General features: G+C 36.5%; 1 protein-coding gene across 1 annotated transcript in view; it reads left to right on the top strand.

Moving 5' to 3' along the window:
- LOC131437135 (putative uncharacterized protein DDB_G0291608) overlaps positions 1 to 21,988 on the top strand; it is a 111,199-nt gene that overhangs the window by 42,511 nt on the left and 46,700 nt on the right. The window contains exons 3-5 of the mRNA XM_058606302.1: positions 5,476 to 6,009; positions 6,077 to 6,181; positions 15,118 to 15,221. Of these exons, the coding sequence (XP_058462285.1) occupies positions 5,476 to 6,009; positions 6,077 to 6,181; positions 15,118 to 15,221 (743 nt within the window). The remainder of the gene's footprint in view (positions 1 to 5,475; positions 6,010 to 6,076; positions 6,182 to 15,117; positions 15,222 to 21,988) is intronic.

The following is a 21,988-nucleotide window of genomic DNA, read 5'->3' as shown; positions in this document are numbered from 1 at the left end:
AAACTAGTCCACCTTCTATTATAAATATTCAACAGGTTCCAGATCGATAAAAACTTATCTTATATGGTTCCTGAAAGGTCATAAAATACGGAAAGGTATAAGAGAAAACAGGGAGTGTGTTATTGTTTTAACCCTTTCAAATTGGTGTTCAAATTGCCTTACAAAAAATCGAAATAGTCATATAACTCTTAAACGCCAAAATGTAGTAACATACTACTTTCAGCAAAACGATGATTACAAATAAGCCCTATAATTGCCTAATAGATAATTTATCTAGAAATGATAAACAAGAAAACTACAGCCGAAACCAGATTTTTAACTTAACAATTTAAACTAACTCATTTCCAAAATGGCTGAGAGTTTAATATCATTTTTTTTAAATAACTATTTATTGGAATATGAGTTATAATTAAATTATTAAGATTTAAATTGGGTGCTCAGTGGTGACTTTTCAGCCCTAGTCACAAGTGGTGAGTTTAATATCATTGTTCCGAACTAGTAGGCCATGACCAGAGCTGCTACATATCACTATCAGGGCATATTCAGTAGTGTTCTAGTTCCAGATGCATAATTTATGTCAGTTTTAAAATTTAAATCTGGATATTATAACAAGAAAAACTGGCAGCTCCAGTGGCGTTTTACTCGTGTTTGAAACATAGAACAAAAAAGAACGGCAGCGTATGCTAGTTTTAAATTTGACAGAAGAACTCTTCGAATAAATAAAACTAAAACGGCATGCTGTGGATACGTTTGCTCCAATTTCAGTTCTATTATAAATCTTCCATATGAAACTTCCAGCTGCTGAATTTGCTCTCAACTAGCACCTTTGCACGATAAAGATTGGAAAGTTTATGGCACTGGACTGCTGCCAACCAGGCTCTACAAATCACTAGTGTCTGAGAGCCGATATGTCAAAATTTAAATTCTCTCGAAATTACACTCATTGATTGGCGATGCGATTGATAGCAAAGCCTTGTCATAACATTTCCTTTTGTGGAATTTGGCCTTTCTGTTTCAACAGACTTCGCAGCCGATTCTTAGTGTACAGAAGCATTGAATGGCTAGTACTATGGATCCTACTGACACTAAGAACCCTTCCAGGTCGGGGCTCGAACATACGACAACTGGCTTGTAACACCAGCGTCCTATGCATTGAACTGAGGAACCGGGAGAATCTTATGATATTATCTTGATTTCTCTGCTAGATAACGATGTGACTGAATATTAATCAAACAGCATAAACATTGAATTATATTCATTCTTACACCAATAAACTCCGAAGTCGGATGACTTATTTTTTGTTTATGTTAGTACTCCCATTGATTTTTTTTTACTTCAACAGAAAACAAAAAAGTCGCCTGTCTTTGACTGAGTATACTTCTACTTTGTAATAGAACTATCGAGTATCTCATTTGACAGACACTTTCACCGTACCGATTACAGTTGACGATGATTCTAGTCATTTGACATGACTGACAATTTGCAACTCTGGCTATGACATTGCTATTAACAGACATTTTCATTAGCTTGACCACAATTAGAAACAATCAGCTGCCAAATAGAAAAAACGAGACGCCTGTCGCCATTGTGCAATCTTTCTCTTTTTTTTTGGTACACAACTGCATCCATTCAACGCTTCATTCAACGTCAACAAATTTCAAAGTTACACTAAAAACAAATGAGCTTTGTATGAATCATTGTTTGGTTGGTATTCGCGATCACCAACTTCTCATATATTATTAACACTCGGTGCCACGATAATTAGGCATACAATTTTACCATTTGGCAAGCTCAGACCTGTGAAGACCCGAAAGAATAGTATCCAGAACTTCAGAGAGCATCGTGATAATAAATTAGTGATTCTTGGAGAGCCAACCTACTTTTAATCCGAAAAACTGATGTAACTCGATCAAATGAAGAGGTAGAAAGATGGCTTATTCAGCAAAGTTGCTGAAAAAAAAAAAATTTCCTACAACTTTGCTGTGAAGTGTAATATTTTTTTAAATTCAATCAAGAAAGTTAGAATGCAGATTTAAATTTAAAAATGGGCAACCCTAACGATCTTTGACATCAAAAGATGCACCAGTTAGACACAAACCACTTTTGTGAAGACGCCAACTACAAAAAAATAATATATAATAGCAAAAATATTTTTGTCTCGCTAATTTCCCGTTTCAAACAACTGTGCACTGTGAAACCTGGTCTTACGGTCCCACAGTCTGCTACTGAATTTCTCTCGAATCCGACTTTCGGTTTCGGAGTTACATGGTAATATGTGAAAATTAGAGAAAAAATGTGTATTCAATTTTCACGATAAACGGTTTAACCGACTTTTGCAGATTCAAATGAAAGGTCTCACAGTTTCCTAAAAATTTTAAGAACATTCTATCCAGATCCGACTTCCGGTTCCGGAACCAAAGCGTGATAAGTGGAAGACGAGTGATGGTCAAAAACAGGTCATCCCATAAAACTTTCTCACAAATTCTCCTAGATTGCAGAACTTGTTGGTTTGTGGATATAAAAACCTAACTCCGGCAGTACTGGTCCCCCTTTTCCTGTTCCGGAAGCACCGAAAGTAGTGAAAGAAAACTCCCAAAATAGAATTCACTTCGATTTCTTTGCGATGCGTGAGCCGATTTTCACATAACTTGATTTGAATCAAAGCTCATGTTATCTTTAAAACTACACAGATAAAAATATTTTGTGATTTTTACATTTATTTTTATGCACATATTTGCAGCAGGCAATTGAATGGAAATTTACATTACAAAACGAAGCGGTTAGTAAATATACAGTCTTGTTCAATGAAAAACTAAATGAATTTTAATGTAATTTTACATCAATCATGGTTTTAAATCAGATTTTCCGTTCAACTGATGTCTATTTCATAGTTCGGTTTACATGTCGTGTAAGTTTTATCTTTTCTTTCTGTGTACTGTGAAATTTCATACGAATCCGACCTCCGATTCCGCAGTTACAGGGCAATGAGTGTCAAAGTGTTCAAATCGCAATATATAATGACAATATGTACAACACCGATACGTGCAACGTGGAAGAAGAAAACACAAAACGAACGATGCGTGCTTTGTAACATACTATTTCGTACACGCTATGAAGAAAACGAAACGATAACAGATGTCTGCTACTGGTGTGTGATATTGGTAAAAAACGGGGCTGTGGTTGATACAAATTTTAGCTATTTTATGATAAGTGCAAACGAAAGAATAAAATAATGTACAGCCGGGGTCAAATAAAAGATATAAAAAGAAACTAAAACAATGTCGATGAATTGAAGTTTATTTGAAAAAATATGCAATTTTTACATCCGGTAGTGCAGTAATACCGTGCCAGAAGTAACAGAAATGCAGGTTCGCTTCGTTTGTTAGAGTTCGTTTAATTGGTCTAATCGAAATAGATCGTGAGATAGTAAGTCTAAATTTAACTAACTTCAAAACTGTTCCAATTTGGTCATATTTGTTGTGTTTTTCAGGATGGCCAAATCGATTTTCACAAACTTAGAGTTTTTAAACGAATAGTATTACAGTTTTATACGGAATGCCTAAATTTGTTGAGGATACTAATTCCGATTTCGGAACTACAGGGCAAACCGGATTTGTAGATTTTGTTAAATTAAGTCCGACCAAACTTCCCAAGTTCTGTTTAATGAACAGTTGTTTTTGCGCATTCCACAGTAATATTTATGATGTTATGAGTAATATGAGAAAGGCATCATTACACCATTAGGTGGATTAAAACAGTTTTTTTAATTAACCTGCCATCCTGATGTAAACGGCAGGTGACATTTGTACTAATATTAGTTCGCAAAAAAAGCAAGCCTACGATGGAATCGTAGCATTATAATTTGAGTAAAATAAACCAATCGAATATGAAACAATGCTTTTGGGCTATTCATTTAGTATTAAAAAAAACTTTTTATGAATATAGTACCAATGGTATAAATGTTTGAAACTCTGCTCTCAATTCAACCTTATTAATATTAAATAAAACTATTTTGCTATTATGTAACGAATGACAAAGTATGATATTTTTCAAACATTCACTAATGATCGAAAAGTCCCGTCGGTACTAACGGAACGAATTAATAAACGAATTTCCAGGTTATGAAGTCCATTTGTAATAGAAGAAAGATTTCAACCCAACAGTTTGCTATTACCAAACTGCAACAGTTACGGGTTACAGCTAGTGGATTCTTTATTCGCAAGTACAATGAAAAACCCAACCAACTTAATCCGCCTGCTGCGAATCCATCTCGCTCACTCACGTCTGCCCTCCACAGCCGGAGCCCTATAAAACAGTTTATTAAATCTTCTAATCCCAAACAAAAATAAAAGGCGTATCCGAAGTGGCGGTATCTCTCTGGTTGTGGTAACCAACCAGTACTCGAATGTAGTCTCTCTCGTCATCATCTTCATCCTAATCATCATTACCACCGGTTTCCACCAATGCAGTTTAAAACACGTTGAAAAAAAAAAGGAAACACAAAACCGGGGTGCGCAATTTCCGTAGGAACCTTTTTGAAGAACCCAAAAACGTATGTAACAACATTGCGTCAAACAACAAAAACATAGCATACTGACACAAATCCTTCGAGAATTGAAGTTGAAGAAAAACAATGCCGAACTGCACCGGAGGACAAAAAGCAGGCTGTAAAAACATCAATTTATAATCATGTTTAAATTATTGGCTAAGGGCTCTACGATCTACGAATATGGTTCGGTTGAAGACAAAAAAAGTGCAACTGTTTGCCAGGTTTTCTGGACCCTTTCACGCCTAGGCTAAACTACTAACTGTTACCGATTGAGCTTTTCCTCCCCTAAACAGCTAAACGGTTTTTCGAAGGGATTTGTTGTTGCTTGTACCGCTGGGAAAGGTTGCAGAGAGCGTGAGCAATGATCATCAATTGTTATTATTATTTTATTTTATGCTTTATTGAGAGTGATTAGGTCTATCATATTTTTTTTTTGGTTGTTGCAGTTTCAACCTAAGCCCAGACAAATGGCATTCAATCAGAAAATATGTGCAAGTTTTTTTTCTGTCATTCTTTACGGTCTCGACCGGAGGTCCTGTCAATTTTTCATTCGATTCCTTTTTTCGTTCCTGGTCGGATGGGATTGTCTATGTGGCGTGTCGAGGTGATTATCGGCTTGGGTGTATCTTTTTTATTGCCCATCTATTAAATGACACTAGTCTATTGAAAAGCGATAAAAGAACTGGCGAAAAGTGGGACGCATAAATTGTTGTCCCTGGTTCCCGGTGTTGTGTGTGGGACAATCGATAAAAGGGCATTAAACACTTCGCTTTTTTTTATCCGCTCCGCGTATGAGCGGCTGTGACCGACAGCCGAAAGTGGGCAGAACTTGTCGAATATTTGAATGATATTTTATTGCTGAAATATGTTCCATGGAATTGTTTTTTAGGCGTTAATGGTAGAATTTCTTTTTTCCCTCGTTTCAGAATTTATTCAACCTCAACATCTTTGGCCTTACATTCAACAAAACCTTATCCAACAGAATCATTTAGTGAATCCTGCGTTCTTCGCAAACCATCTGTCCCCCCATCACTCCCATCCTCAACAAGCACAGTCTCCACACCATCATCCTCATCATCATCTAGTCAACGGAGCAAGTCCCCCATCGGGAAATAACAACAACAACATCATCAACATCAACAACAACAACAACAACAACAACAACAACAACAGTAGCAGCAACGGCAGTAATTGCAATAGCAATAATAGCTGTAGTAACACCACTAGCGAAGCTGGCAGTTTACCTAACAGTCCGGACCTACAAGATGAAGGCTCTCGTCTCCAGCAGCAGCAACAGCAACAGCAACAGCAACAGCAGCAGTCAGCATCCCAGCAGCCCCGAGATAATAAAATCATTGCGAAACCACTCCCAAGCCGGCCGATGCCTTTCCTGCAGCATGGACTGAACCATCCTCATCTTCACTCGTTGCTTGCCCACTGCCGGAATCCTTATCTGCCGGGTAAGTACGGCCACAGACAGAGACACACATATTCTTACGTTTAATGTATGCCTTTCTCACGCCACAGGAGGTCCACAAGTGTTCCCACTGCCGCCGGGTCAGGGCTTCCCATGGGCACACTCGACACGAGGGAAACCCCGACGGGGGATGATGCGACGGGCTGTGTTCTCCGGTAAGTTTGGGTGTGGCGAACAAAAAAAATCGAATCAATCGTAAAGGTCAATCCAGATAGTGATCAAACTCAGATACTGATTAAACTCACAGAAAAGACGTGAATAGTTTTGTTGAGAACAAGCCTCTAAATGACCCAATCTATCCACCAGTGTTTGAATAGCAGCTGATTGTGTCATCATGACAGCTGATCGATTCAGAATTCTGCATAAAAGCAACGGTGATATTTAATGATTTGCCGTACGGATTGGTCCACCAACCCCCGTATTCGCCGGACCTTGCCCCCAGCAACTATTATCTATTTCCAAACCAGAAAAGGTTTCTCCAGAGAAAGAAATTTTCGTCGGATGCTGAGGTCATTGCAGAAACGGAAGCCTATTATGAAGGCCTTGAGATTTTTTTATTTTTTCAAAGGGCATGGATTATACAAAGGGCATGGAAGAACAAAAAAAGTTTTCACTGTAAAAAATGTGACTTTTTCTTAGGCCCAAGAATTCTCATTTCATGTAGTATCGTGAAGAAAGTGATAGCTAAATTTATCATTACAACAAACATATCGAATCTAAACTAAAATTAGGAGCTTTTCTTCTCTTATTTGATAGATCACAATGAAATAGAAACAGGCGACATGAAATAAAACTACAAGGATCAGCTCCATGGTGTTGTTCGAGCCATTGATGTGGAACAAGGCAACCAAATTTTCTAATGATCTGCAATCAAAAAGTTCATTCAATCCGAACCAACACCGAACATCATTTTTCTTGATTTGTATTTGTTTTATAGAGGACGAAATTACACCAATATCCCAAATGTATGCAATTATATTTTTGTACATACTTGCGATTTCGATAATTAACACTTCTAATACCAAGCCTCAAAAAAAGTTGGAACGGTAACTTTGAGCTGTCATAGCTCAGCTGTTTTTCAACGGATCTCAATAAATTTTACACCCTCAAATTTTGTACAGTTCGCAGATTATTTTAAGTTTGTCATTTTCGACAATCGGTTAGTAGAAATCAATGAAAATGTGATTTTTCCCGTTCCAAGTTTTTTTTTCACGCACAAAATATGCCTTCAACTTTCTATGAATTTTGAGAACTTCAACTTTCTCGCGTCATAACTTTGTTGTTAGTCAACCGATCTTCGAAATTTGTTCACTATTGGAATGGTACTAGTTTCAGAAATGAAATGCACTAAAACATACGTAAAATAGAGTTGTCTACCTGAAGTTATACAGAAAATTGTAAACAGAAGACCACAAAAAAGATGGGATTTTTTACAATGGTCGTAAATATCTCTGAATTCAAAACGATGACCTATATGTTTTTATACATTATTCGATTGCTAGTCAACCCAGCTAAAATTTATGCTAAGCTAACGATCAAAAACAACCTGAAAATATACAGTGTAAATGTAAAAATTGATAAATATTACAAAAAAAATATTTTTAACATATAAATCAAAAATGAAAGCGATGACATGTACATTTTTTGCTCTAAATTGTTAGAATCATTATCATAAAGATTGTTTTGATGAATAATATTATATTTTCTCTCAAAACAACTAAAAAAATTGGTAGAAATACATTCAATTTCTATCAGCGGAAATATATTGCCTAAAAATTTCAAGCGAGAGCAGTTACGTTATTGGCTAATAAAATTTAAATTTTTTTATATGAAATCAATTTATTTACAATTTACTCAAAATGGAGGCTTCGATTTTTTTCGATTTTTGTGCTGTACTAAAGAATGAACACATAGATCCAAATAATTTTTATGTACATATAAAACAAACTCAATTGATATCTACTACAATTTTGAATTTGTCTAACATTTTCGTAGAACCTAAAAAATCGATGCAGGATCGGAAATTTTAAAATTTTTGTTATGCCTTCAACGTTTCAGTATACACTCTAACCTCAATTTACGTGCAAAGCCGTTGGTGCGTAAATTAAATTTCGCGGAAATTGAGATTTTATTTGATCAAAATATGTTTTCATACTTCTATCGTTTGCAATCAATAGAAACTATAATTCTTAGAGATTCATTATTTTAATTTCACCAATAGATTTTTAGTTTTTAGATAAAACGGAAATTCTTAATTTTTGCGATGGCTTTGTACAATAAGAAAGTAGAACTTGAACTGAGTATTTTACATACTAACCCATCGCAAAAGAAATCAACTACTATTTAGGAAAAAATATTGTTTGATTTTGTTTCAAAAAGATCTCAAGAAATTAAGTGAAGTTTCATAAAAGTTTCCTATGATGCCTAAGAGTTTTCGTCAACGAAAAAAAAAATCTAAATTTATTGGTTCATGTTTTAGGAACAAATGTAACAGTTTTGGTGGTATACTATTCTGCTGTTTATTTCGCATAATCAGAAAGCAGTAAGATTCCCATGGCTTCGAGTCATTGTTTCTAGCCGTTGTTGTAAACATTACTTGATTTATATTTCGCTCTTCATCAAAGCAGTTGTGATAGCCAGAACCGGTTTATTTTATTTGTCCACTGATAATTACTACCGATTGGAATAGTCACGCGGTTAGTCTAGAATTTGATTTATGTTTTTTTTTGTTTCGCCACTTTAAGTTACTGTATTAATTTTCAACATATTTCACCCTAAAATTCCGGAACCGGAAGTCGCATTCTGATGGAACTTTGGAGTTTTATATAGCACTATGAGACCTTTCATTTGAACCTAATTTTGGTTAAATCTGCCACGCCATCTCTGAGCGAAGTGATGAAATAATTTGAAATTGTAATTTTTTTACTAATCACCTTGTAATTCCGGAACCGGAAGTCGAATCGAAATGAAATTCAGGAACTTTGTATAAGACATTTATACCTTTCATTTGAATCTAAGTTTGTGAGAATCGGTTCAGCTATCTCTGAGAAAAGTGATTACAAAAAAAAAGTTGCATACATACATATATACACACAAACATACACACAAGCATTTTGTGTACTGAGTCGAATGGAATATGACACTCGGCCCTCCGGGTCTCGGCTCAAAAGTTGGTTTTCACAGTGATTGCATAACCTTTCCATATGAGAAAGGCAAAAAGTTTTGAAAATGTCTGTATTTACGCCGTTTGTTTTCAGATTCTCCTTAAGAACATTGAGTTTAATTTGTTATAAATAATCGTGAGTATTAATAACAATAATTAAGTGTATAAAAAGTGTATGTCACCGCTTTAATTTCTAAGCATTTTGTAAAAATAACTAAAATTTGAAATTTTTTAGTGTTTGTCATTTATTTTTAGATGTTTTTGAATATAAAAAAATTGCTAGTTTAGCCCTATTTGTAACTGGTTTTATTAGCAATCCAATGATGTATAAAAACATATAGGTCATCGCTTTGAATTCAGAGATATTTACGACCATTGTAAAAAATCCCATCTTTTTTGTGGTCTTCTGTTTACAGTTTTTTCTATAACTTTAGGTAGACAACTCTATTTTACGTATGTTTTAATGCATTTTATTTCTGAAACAAGTACCAGGAGCTCTCAATATTCAATCGCAACGTTGATGCCAAAGGAAACAAAATTAGATAACAGATAGGGCATTTTTTGCGCCTGAAAAAAAACCTGGAACGGGAAAATTCACATTTTCATTGATTTTTTCTAACTGATTGTCAATAATGACATACTTAAAATAATCTACGAACTGTACAAAATTCGAGGGTGTAAAATTTATTGAGATCCGTTGAAAAAACAGCTGAACTATGACAGCACAAAGTTACCGTTCCAACTTTTTTTGAGGCTTGGTATTTGGAGTGTTAAGCTTCTCTTCGCAAGCTTGTGTTCAAGTTTTTTATGCAAGCGGTTTTTTCAGCGTTAAGTTTCTCTACCATTCTGCGATTTCGGTGAAAGCGGTGGAATTCCGAGCTTGCATGACGCAAAATTAGAGCATACCAATTAAAGCTTCAAATCGTTTTATGGCACGTTTTTGTCTTGCTGTCTAGCAACCAGAGTTTAAAATTGTCACGCATTCTCAATGAAAGAAACCATTACAACAGTCTCATTTTCAATGTATTACTGTCTCATTCGTAAATGACTGACAGCAGAACAAACGAAGAGAGACAAAACATTTTCGTTTCTCATCGAAAAAATGAGAGAGCATAATCGCCAACGTCACTCTTTCCTCTGTGACAAGACGAAACCAAACTAACGCCTTCAGGTAGCAACAGCAGAATTTCAATTCTCATTCTTTCATCGATGCATTGAAAATCTGTGACGCTTGGCTATAAAAAGTGACTAAAATATGGCAAATCGAAGTAATTACATCCCAGAATCTCTTTGGAATCCAAAACTACTACATATTCGAGCACCAACGGGTAAAAGTCATTGTGAAACCTTTTTCTGTCATTTTCGATTCTCGAAGGCTCGGTTGAATAACGACACTGCATACTATGGGATTTTCACTGAAAACTGCAAATGACTTAAAAGGGCAAATGAAAGAAAAAACACAATTTTGAAACTACTCTCCCGCTTATGTCATTGACTGAACATGGATTTCGTTCTAATGGTTTGCAAGCGAAGCTGAGAGTGACAGTAATTTCTTGTCATTTTCGTCTATTTATCAGTCAATGAAAATGTCTTTTATTAGCTCGTAGCAACAACCTACCTCTAGCATGCTACGCGTAGGACTGAAACGTTAGCTATAATTTCGCTTCTATTTATAGATTCGCGTGCTTCCAACAGCTTTGCTTTTGCATCGATTGACCAATCAGAGCGATGCTTTCCCTTTGATATATCGCTTACTGCTTCAAAACCGTCGACTATGGCAGGGAAATCCGGCATGCCAAAGATTTTTAGCAGCCAAATAGGACACTGCTCGTTACTAATAAAAATTTTAATCATATATAATTGAAAATACGTGGCTTGATACATTCAAATCGAAACTTAGAAATATTTCCTATCAAATGATGAAATAATATTAATAATTGATATAGAATAGACTGAGTTGTAAGTGTTTAAAACCTGACCACATTTCAACGTGTATTTTCCCTGGAGTTTCTGATTTGCACCCCTATATAGAAAATAAAGATGTGTTCCACATCAAAAGATGTTGCATACAGTTTTCAAGTGCGAATTAAAAACCTTGTTTCACTTTGCTTCCATACTCAAATTTCACTTTAAGTATACATTTTCCGGCCTCCGATAAACAATGCATCATATCTCGATACCAATCCATTTTAAAAAGTTCATGTGTTCGGCATGTTTTGCCTTTCTCATATAGAAAGGTTATGCAATCACTTGAAAAACCGCCCAGTGAAAATTGGCCCAGAGGGCCAAGTGTCATATACCATTCGACTCAGTTCATCGAGCTGAGCAATGTCTCTCTGTGTGTGTGTGTGTGTGTGTGTGTGTGTGTGTGTGTGTGTGTGTGTGTGTGTGTGTGTGTGTGTGTGTGTGTGTGTGTGTGTGTGTGTGTGTGTGTGTGTGTGTGTGTGTGTGTGTGTGTGTGTGTGTGTGTGTGTTTGTGTGTGTGTTTGTGTCAAATAATCTCACCAGGTTTTCTTGGAGATGGCTGAACCGATTGTGACTAACTAGGATTCAAATGAAAGGTCTTCCGATCCTATACGAAATTCCTGAATTTCGTCCGGATCCGACTTCCGATTCCGGAGTTATGGGGTGCGTACTAGAAGAGTTTGTGTGTCATGTTAGTTGGTGGCCGTACGAACCGACCTCGATTATACCGGTTCTCGGGTTCCGGTGCCGGAAGTGCATATAATAGTGAACCCATTTCGTTTTCTTAAGGATGGCTTACGCAATCAAAGCACTGTTTTATTCTGTATGTTATGCATAAACGATCTATTATTTTCTTTCAAAAATCGAAGAGAAATTTTTTGAATAGAATACCACAATATTATCAGGTGTACAACTTTGCTTCCGCCGTTTTTTCTCCAAAATTAAAAGCTTTATTGCGAAAAAGTGCTTACAGATGTATTATTCTAAGTCCGCAGCTAGCGGCAACTTTCTCCCATCTTCCCGGCTATTTTCGGATCCCGGCTCGAAAATAGGAGTCCTCTTTTGACGCTATCCATGAAGCAATCCATTTTTTCCAACTCTTCGAAGGATTGAAAATGTTGATCTGCCATACCGTGTGCCATCGAACGGAATAGGTGGAAATCAGAAAGGGCGACATCTGGGGAATACGGCGGGTGGGGCAAGACTTCCCATTTCTGCGTTTCCAGGTACTTTTAGACCACTTTTGCGACGTAAGGCCCAGCATTGTCGTGTTAGAGGATGACTTTGTCATGTCGCTCTTGATACTGTGGTCGCTTTTCTTTTAGCGCGCGACTAAGGCGCATCAGTTGCGTTCGGTAGCGATCTTCTATAATGGTTTCACCCGGTTTTAAGAGCTCGTAGTAACTCACACCGAGCTGATCCCAACAAATACAAATCATAACCTTGGCGCCATGAATATTCGGTTTTGCCTTCGACGAAGTAGCATACCCGTGCTTTCCCCATGATTTTCTGCGTTTAGGATTATCGTATCGAACCCACTTTTCATCACCGGTTACGATTCGATGTAAAAACCCTTTACGATTTTGACTTCGAAGCAGTTGCGCTCGATGTCCCTCGGTTTCAACTCGTACGGCACCCAGTTTCCTTCTTTCTGAATCATGCCCAGGGCCTTGAGACGTTATGAAATGGCTTGCTGACTCACTCCCAACGATTCGGCAAGCTCTTCTTGGGTTTGACACGAATCTTCATCAAGCAATGCTTCTAGTTGTTCATCTTTGAAGGTTTTTTCTCTTCCACCACCATGTTTGTCTTCGACATGGAAATCACCATTTCTTAAACGTTGAAACCACTCCAGACACGTTCTTTTACTCAAAGCAGCATCACCGTAAGTTTCTGAGAGCATTCGTTGCGCTTCAGCTGCATTTTTTCGAATTGTAACAGAAAAGTAAAACTTCCCGCAAATGGCGAGAATTGGGCACATAAACAGACACTTTCAAGCGTGAATAATACGAAAACAAGAACAACTTTTACTGAAACGGCGATGACAACTCGTTAGGCACTGTACACACTCACACACACAGGCATTATCATCTATGTATTTTAACCAGCCTCAGCCGGTTCAGCCACCTATCGGAAAACGGTGGAAGCAAAGTTGTACACCTGATATATGTACATGAGAAAGGCATCATTACACAACTAGGTGGATTGAAACAGGTTTTTTTGTAATAATATGGTCTAAGATTTTGTGTCGTCTCGAAAAAAAATTTAAAAAAAATCGACTTTTTGGGACTATCAAAATTTCCCAGAAAGCTAATTTTTTCAAAAATTTTTTTTTGAGATGACACTAAATCTCGACGTTTCATGCAATTTCAAGATTTTTTGGATCAAAAAAAATGTTCAATTTCGGAAATTTCATGTACTCCCCCCTATGGTGCTTTTTCAAGATCGAAAATTTTCAAAACTTTACCGCCGGGCAGCACCTCTTAAGCATGTCCGATTTAGCTCAAATTTTGCATGAGGGCTTTTTTCGAGGTGCTTAAACTTTTGAGCACTAGAGCTTTACGAAATTATAGGTGATCCCAAAATATTGGCACCCTTATATATATAAGAGCGGTAAAAATCAACGTGTTTTGTCGGTTACGTCACTTATACCATCATATCTCCGGAACCAAAAGTCTCAGCCGTTTGATCTTTGAACTTGATCAATGGCCTAATAGTAGCTTTCAAACGAGTCCAAGTTTGTTAAAATCGGTTCAGCCATCTCTGGGAAAATTGAGCGGTAAAAATATCTTCGAAAAGTGCACACACACATTTTCTGATCTCGTCGAACTGAGTCGAATGGTATATAACACTATGAGTTTCCGAGGCTCCGCTCGAAAGTCGGTTTTTCCAACAATTCTAATACCTTTCTATAGAGAAAGGCAAAAAGGTAAAACAAATGTGAGTGACAAATGAGTGGCATTATTTTAATTTCATTACACATATCATCCCGTAGTTCCAGAACCAGAAGTCGGATCCAAAGGAACTTCAGGAACCGTGTATGAAAGCATAGGGTTTTCTATATGAATCTAAATTTGTTGACATCGGATCTGCAATCTCCGAGAAAATTGGTGAAATCATTTGTCACACACCTTTGTTTGGTGATTTCAACGAACTGATCCGAATGGTTTAAGGGTGCAAAAAGCTGTGTTCTTCTAGCAATTATTGCTGCAAGCAGTGTAAATCAATTTAAATATGAAATGGTTTTGAATTTGAAAATACTGCCATTTTTCTAAATCGTATGTCATACTCGACCGATTATGTTGCCAAAACGAACCGTGCTAAAATCGAAACGAGGCAAAATGTCATGATGAAAATTCTTAGAAATAATTGCATACCACAGTATAAAAAATTGTGTTTCGCTTTGCTTTGTCATGCTGCGCACAAAACTCTTACTACTGGAATGAGGGGGAAAAGTCACTTACTCAAACTATTGATGTTTCCGTTAAAAATGAACAGATTTTTAAAATCTTTGGCTGGTTGGATAGGTTTTGTCTGGATTGGTGAAATCGAAGTCACAAAACATATTTTATTTACAAGATCGATTGTGACAGATATTGTCAAAAAACAGGCTGACTGATGAGATGAGACTGGGCCCTGCGTCCCTCGGAAAAATTTTCTAAAGTTTGAGCGAGTTATAAACCTTTTACTCAATTTAATAAAAAATAAAGTAAAAACATTGATAAAAATATTGAGTGTCCTAAGCCGGACGTGGATTTGACAATGCAAAAGGCATTTGAAAAAAGGTTTAGCAAAAAAAAAATGCCAAGAAAAAAAAACTTCCTATGCCAATATTGACTGAAAGCATAACCGATTCTCTAAGAACAAATGTTATTTTGTGTGTGAACTAAACTCACATGTACAAATATCCGTCGGAAATAAATTAACCTCGATCCACTATGATTTTTTTCTCTCTCTCCGCAGACTCCCAACGGAAAGGACTGGAAAAGCGGTTTCAGTTGCAAAAGTACATCAGCAAACCGGACCGGAAGAAACTGGCCGAGCGACTTGGTCTCAAGGATTCTCAGGTTGGTATTTTCTTCGGCCACAGAAAACAAAAAAAAATAAAACAGCACACGTGTGAAAATGCTGCTTTCCACACAAATGTCTGACTCGATATCACTCTAAAGTTGTTGCGACTCGGCGCAGCATCTGCTAATGATTTATTCATCTGTTTACACTAGTCTTGTTGTGATTTCTTGCTTTGTCGTCTAATTGAATTTCAGCCGTGAATAGTGGCGTACAGATAAATATCAAACCTCCGGATCGCTTTTTTTTTTTGGTAAACCGGGTTGAGAGGGAATGAATTTTATAGCAGTTATCCGAATTGTTCGTCGCGACGGCTTCTACAAGCAGGATTATGTTCCAAACTATAAACCAATGGATTTATGTGCCAAACCAGAAAAACAACCACCGAAGCCAGATGGGCGGTTGTTAACTATCAATTTCATGAAAGAAGCAAAGGCGAAAAAATCACGCTGTTCAAACATAAAAGAGCATTGCTCCGCCTTGCTTTTACATAGAATGGGCTTCGTTTATGTGTGTCGAGTCGAGTCGAGCTAGCTGAGCTGAGAGCTAGAGCTATTTGCGATGATCACACAGCTGTAGCCTAGTTTTTTTTTTATTTTGCTGCCGTTGAAATAAGGCATTCAATTCACCGAAAAAAAAAGCATTGCGAGAACCACAAAATCCTGTTCATCTCTCCGAATTCAAGTCGTTTGAATATCGTCGTCCTCACAGAGTGGAGTGGATCAGCTTTCCGGCACTAACACAAGGATGGCCACGGCCCGTTGAGTTATGTTTTAGTATGGGAAAATGTCCGTTTTGTCCGATTGTATGATGCCGGAACGCGTGACGGGGAAATTCCCTTTCCGTTCCGTATGCTCGTGGTAGCCCTCGAATTGAGTGATTTTGGAGTAAGAGATATAGAGCGTTTCCTCCCACCTTCGGAATCGCGCAGGCGCTTTCGTCATGGCGTATCCAGAACAGATAATGACGAACGATGATGACGATGATGATGCTAACTTGTTCGCTCACTGGTCCTGGTCCTGCGATCATTTTGTTGATTGGTTGTTGTTTTTTATTGCTACTGAAATAGGATTGTGAGTAGATACTGATTTCATTTTTGTCGTTTAGTACTATGTTACATGTTTTATAGACGAACTAGTAGGTCTATAGAGAGTATTTCGCATGAACAAAATTTATACAGAATAATCCAGTCAGGGAAACATTCGGATCCATTGTGCGTGGTTGAGAATCAGATCCTGGTTAGCTGCCTGCTCCAATTTTGATGAAAATTTGCACAAATCTTCAGTATGAAAAACTTTTGGTTTGCTTGAATGAAGAGACCAATTTGACTTACTTAAAACCAATTTCTAAAAATAGGCGATATTGATTTAAACGATTTTAAATATAAAAACTCATTCCGCGTTTTATAACAAAAAAAAATATGCAAAATTTCGATATGATGCTAAGTTTTCATTCACACATTTTTTCACGCTGTTCGTTGAGATAAATTCTCAAAGAAATCAAATTTGGAGTAATTATCGCAAAACTGATTAGATAATACGTTATTTTAAGCGTGGTCGTACTTCAAAAACGCAATATTTTAAGTGAAAATTAAATGATTCAGATTAAATGAATTGAATTAATCTACAAAGGACATTCGCTATGCACTTTGCATAATGTTAGCATTTGAGACATTATTAGTTAATGTCAAAAAAATAAAAAATGAGCGAATCAAGATAAGGAGTGTATCGAAAAAACGCTATCCACAAATGTTTCTTTCAAATTATGATAAAAAACGATATTTTATTCAAACTAAAAATTGATCCTCTGTTGTATGAGGTTAAACTTGGGCATGATGAAAACTGGATGAAATTTAAGTTATTCCTTAACGAATTTTCAAACTTTTGATCGAACGCTCTTCATCAAATTCCGGACAAGTGGTGCATCGCATTTTTTAGACGCTTGAACCCAAATCTTTTTGAACTCCTTCATGTTTCCAGCTGCCTTACCAATCTTCTTGAAGACCCGCTTCATGATTGCCAGTAACGTTCGATGTGTCGAAGCTGAGGGCGATTTAGTGGATTGATATTTTTCTAAACAAAATTTATACCCCTTTCCGCAAGCCAATTGAGAGTGGTTTTGGCATAGTGGGCCGACGCTAAATCCGGCCAAAACAGTGAAGATGTACTATGATTCTTATATAAAGGCAGCAATCTCTTCTGGAGATACTCAGATCGATAGATTCCTGCATTTATAATTCCAGTGGTGTAAAAAATGGTTGACTTCAAACCACAGGAACATAGTGCTTGCCATACCAGTACCTTTCGACCGACTTTCTCCACTTGAATCGACCTGTCCGCATCGCTCACATTCTCTCCAAGGACGACAGTAAAGTATTGGGTACTTGGAAGGATTTTTGAGCGCTCCTTTACATAAGTCTCATCGTCCATCAAAACTCATGCATCCGGACACTTCAAAAGACGCGAATACAATTTCCGGGCCCTTGTTGCTGCTCGCTTCTTCTGTTCTACACTTTGTTTCGAGATTTTCTGCCTCTTCCTGGTAGCTCATCCAAAGAATAGTGTTCTCCAAACATATTAATGATGGTTTTAACACTGGCATGATGAATTTCGAACCGCTTCGCCAATTTTCGCATAAAGATATCCTTCTCACTTAGCCATATGTCCAGAACCTTAATTTTCACTTTCTTTTCAATAAGCGGCATTTTGAAAACGCTGAATTTCAACCGCACAAACAAGTAAACAAACGAAAGCTGGCAGCCAATCACAGCATGCTGTGATCTGAGCATGAAAAATTATCTCAAATACATGTGTACAACACAAATGTATGTGGATAGCTTATTTTCGATACACTCCTTACAATTATCACACCAGATCATTTAAATTATATCTTAAATCTTCATTTTTTTAACATAACGCCTGAATTTATGTTGCAAAGGTCACCATTGTAGCAGAGACACGCCAGTAGTTATACTCATTAGTGTAAGGTGCGCTTAAATTTAATCGAAATTGATCCAAGTGGTTCATGACCCCGAGAACTTTAAATCATGGTGCATTACCATAGAATGAAAATACACATGAAAATGACTCGTTTTATAGAATGGAAATTTTTCCCGTGTACCGAGTTTTGTCTTTCTTCCCTATCTCTTTCCAATAGAATTGTTGGAAAATCGACTTTCGAACGGAGCCCATAGTATTATGTGTCACTCGACTAAGCTCGACGTCTGTGTGTGTGTACTTTTCAAAAATGCTTTTTCGCTCATTTTTCTCAGAGATAGATGAACCGATTTTAACAAACTTAGGCTCGTTTGAAAGCTACTATTCGATCATGGATCAAGTTTGTAAGGGAAATGGCTGTAACTTTTGGTTCCGGAGATATAATGGTATAAGTGACGTGAGCACTTTTACCGCTTAAATTTCTGGGTGATGGTTTAGCCGATTTTTCAATGCTCAGGCACTTTTGCAAGCTATTATTGAATTGTAAATTTAGTTGAAAGATCAAGTGATTGTCACTTCCAGTTCTGAGGATATGACTTGTGTAAGTGACGTAACCGACTAACCGCACATTTTTCAACGGCTCAATTCACTTGAAAATTGCTCAGCGAATTTCGATAAACTTAGGCTTCTTCCAAAGCTAACAATGGTAATCAAATTTGGAAGGCGAACATTTCCGAGAAATATGACGTAATCAAAAACGTAATTAATTGTGGAATTGTTAAAAAATGATCTTTCTATAATATACACATCACAAAAATTTGAATATTACAGGTGATTTAATTCCTCATACGATGTAATTCATAAAGACCTATTTTGTCATATGACGGAAAATTTCATTTGTATCGACTTAATGTTAGAATAGCTTGAATATTACTGGTTTCGACTGTAACTTGCATTCAGCTAGCAGGTGCGACTGTATGAATTTAAATGCACCTTTTACCAACCAAGCAGATGTATGTTTCTGTGGCTCAGTCAATTAACAGACGTACTTGCGATCCAATGATTCTCGGTTCAAGTCGCGGCGGTTGCTATCAGTATTCTTTTTTCATTTCAACGAATTTCATGTCATGGAGTTTTAGACACAATATAGAATGTTCTGCCACGTGGATTTGCGTGAACAGCGACGCTCCATTTATGTGCACTTATAAGATGTAGAATCACATTTTTTTTAAGTGTGTATGTACTACTTTTGTGTCAAATTCAAAATGAAATATTCTTCTTATTTTTTACAAAAGTTTCAGCTTTAACTCAAACCTCAAATATAAATTTAATGTTAATAAAATGGAGAAATAATTACCTCGCATTTTTCAAGTTTTAAATTCCTGATTAAAACTATTCATTTGAATAATAGAACTAGATTCTGCATATAAGAAGCAACAAATTTAATTTTATCGACTTCTGTGTTATTATATATAAGTTTAGCCGTTTTTGAGGTATGAACTGCAAAGAGCTCATAATTCTGCCATTTTAACAAGTTACTGGTAGTAGTTGTACGTTTCATTCAGAATTACTTTTTTTTTGTGAAATCAAAGTTCTTCTAATTTCATGTTTAAATATCTCGACCACGAGTTCTTTTAGGAGGATTGACACTAATGATATTAACAAAAAAATATCGATTTTAAGTTCAAGTTTGAGATTAAATTATTAGAAAAGACGTTGTTTTTTAATTTGATTGTTTCGGTTAATTTTTTATATCTTGAAAAAGTGTTCGACTTCTTCGTTCGGTGTTTTCAGAGTGTTCAATAGATTTCATAGAACTTTTTCTACGACACCAGCTTTTCGCAATTAATAGTTTCCGAACGTCAGTGACATGCAAAAAGTGCATACAAAACATCGTGTGCTTTTTTAAAAGTCACTCTTAAGTTGGATTGGTCTCTCCTTTCGTTAAAAATTAATAGTTAGTCATAAGGATGGCTTTTATCGAATCAAAGAACGCTCACCAGCAACTCTTCACACGATTGAATCAGTGCCATCAAAGAGAACATAGAATCGACACCAGTGCGAGAGCGAATTTCTCTCGATAACATTTCTGAGAATCAAAGGTTCGCGATCCGATTCTATACAGGCAGTTGATAATTGCGATAGAATCATTTTACTATTGCCGTTTATTCTAACTATGTGCATTCCACTTTTGTATAAGTTGTGTCTATGGAAATGTATGTGAATGCTCCACACGAGGGTTTTGAAATATTGCATCCTAGTATGAGAATCATCAAGTTGAATCATCGATTCGATTTTCTGCGATAATTGTCAACTTGCGATTCTCTCTCGGGAAATTCCACACAGCAACGATCATTATCAGACTGTAATTTTTTTGAGGACGTGAAATACTCAGAGTATGAAGAAATGTAGAAAAATTCTCTCACGGTTCGTGCATTGAGAGACTCGAGTTCTTGTAGCATCTTCTACCGGATTGAAAATGTTGTATACAATATAGATAGCAATATAGCAGCTTCTGTCAAATTTTCGGCAATCACCAACACTGGTTAGTCATGCTGACGTGCGAAATGTTATATTTCTGAAATGGCTCAATAAAAAAAATATGCGTGCATGATTTGAGCGAATTGATATTCGGTGGAATAACATTACGATAAAAAGGCGGGTAGCTAATGACAGAGAAAAACTTGGATGACATCGATACGATTGAAATTATACAAACTTCCACTTCTTCGCGTGCAGAATTCTATCAGTGCCAATATTCTAAAGCACGATATGTTCGCATTACACTTTTTTCAAAGTTATAAAAAGCGAAACTCACAACTGCACATCGTGCGAACTACACGTCAGACACTTGCATTTCAATGGAAGAAAATATCAAATAGTCTTCGGGTTGAATTTTTTATTATTGTTATTATTTTTAATATTTTTATTAATATTTTTATTATTATTATTAATTATCATTATTATTTAACTTCTTTAGTCGTTCGCTGGAGTTTCAAGCCATTGAATAGCTTTCAGTAAAGTCTGACGTATCCACATAAAAACGATCCATCCTGTGAAACGGTTCCCACTGTCATTGAATGACACCGGGAAGTGATTCTGATAGCTGAGAACAAGATTTCGCCAAAGGAATAATAAAAGTTTTTAACTTTCTCAACAGAACAGTGCTGGAAAACCGACTTTTGATCGGAGCTACGGAGACCCCTAGTAATACATACCGTTCGACTCAGCTCGACGCTATCGGAAAGTGTATCTGTTTGTGTATGTCTAACGGTATAAGTGATTTAAACGACAAACCCAATATTTTTCATTTTCACTAAATTTTCTCATAGATAGTCAGACCAATATCAACAAACTTAGCCTCATTTGAAAGCTTCTATTGAGTCATTGATGAATTTCGAAAATGGCTGTTAGTTCTGTTTCCGGGGATATGATGGTATATTTGACGTAACCGTATCTTATCACCGTTCATTTCTCTCGATGAACGGTATAGTACCGTACATTTAGGTATAGCAACGGATTGCTAATATTTCGTTTAAATTGACGGTGGCCAAGTAGCTTGAGTCTTCTTGGTAATGGTACTTCTTTCACTTTTGCAGGTAGTACTCCACAAATGATGCCTCCTTGTCTATTAAGTGATGTTTTTTTTAAAACAATCTTACACAGAATTTCATCAATGAGAAAAACAAGTTTCTCTGAATATCTTTCGCAAAATTATTGATGAAATTTTCTATCAAGTGTGCACAAAATTTATTTCTGGACTCAACAGGAATGTCCAATTTAGATAACAGGTGGAGTAGTTTTCTTTCTTTTCAAGAAATGTAACCGAA

The sequence above is a fragment of the Malaya genurostris genome, chromosome 3, assembly GCF_030247185.1.
Source record: "Malaya genurostris strain Urasoe2022 chromosome 3, Malgen_1.1, whole genome shotgun sequence".
NCBI lineage: Eukaryota > Metazoa > Arthropoda > Insecta > Diptera > Culicidae > Malaya > Malaya genurostris.
Note: the sequence above shows the minus strand (reverse complement) of the source record. Positions and strands in the feature narration are given on the sequence as shown.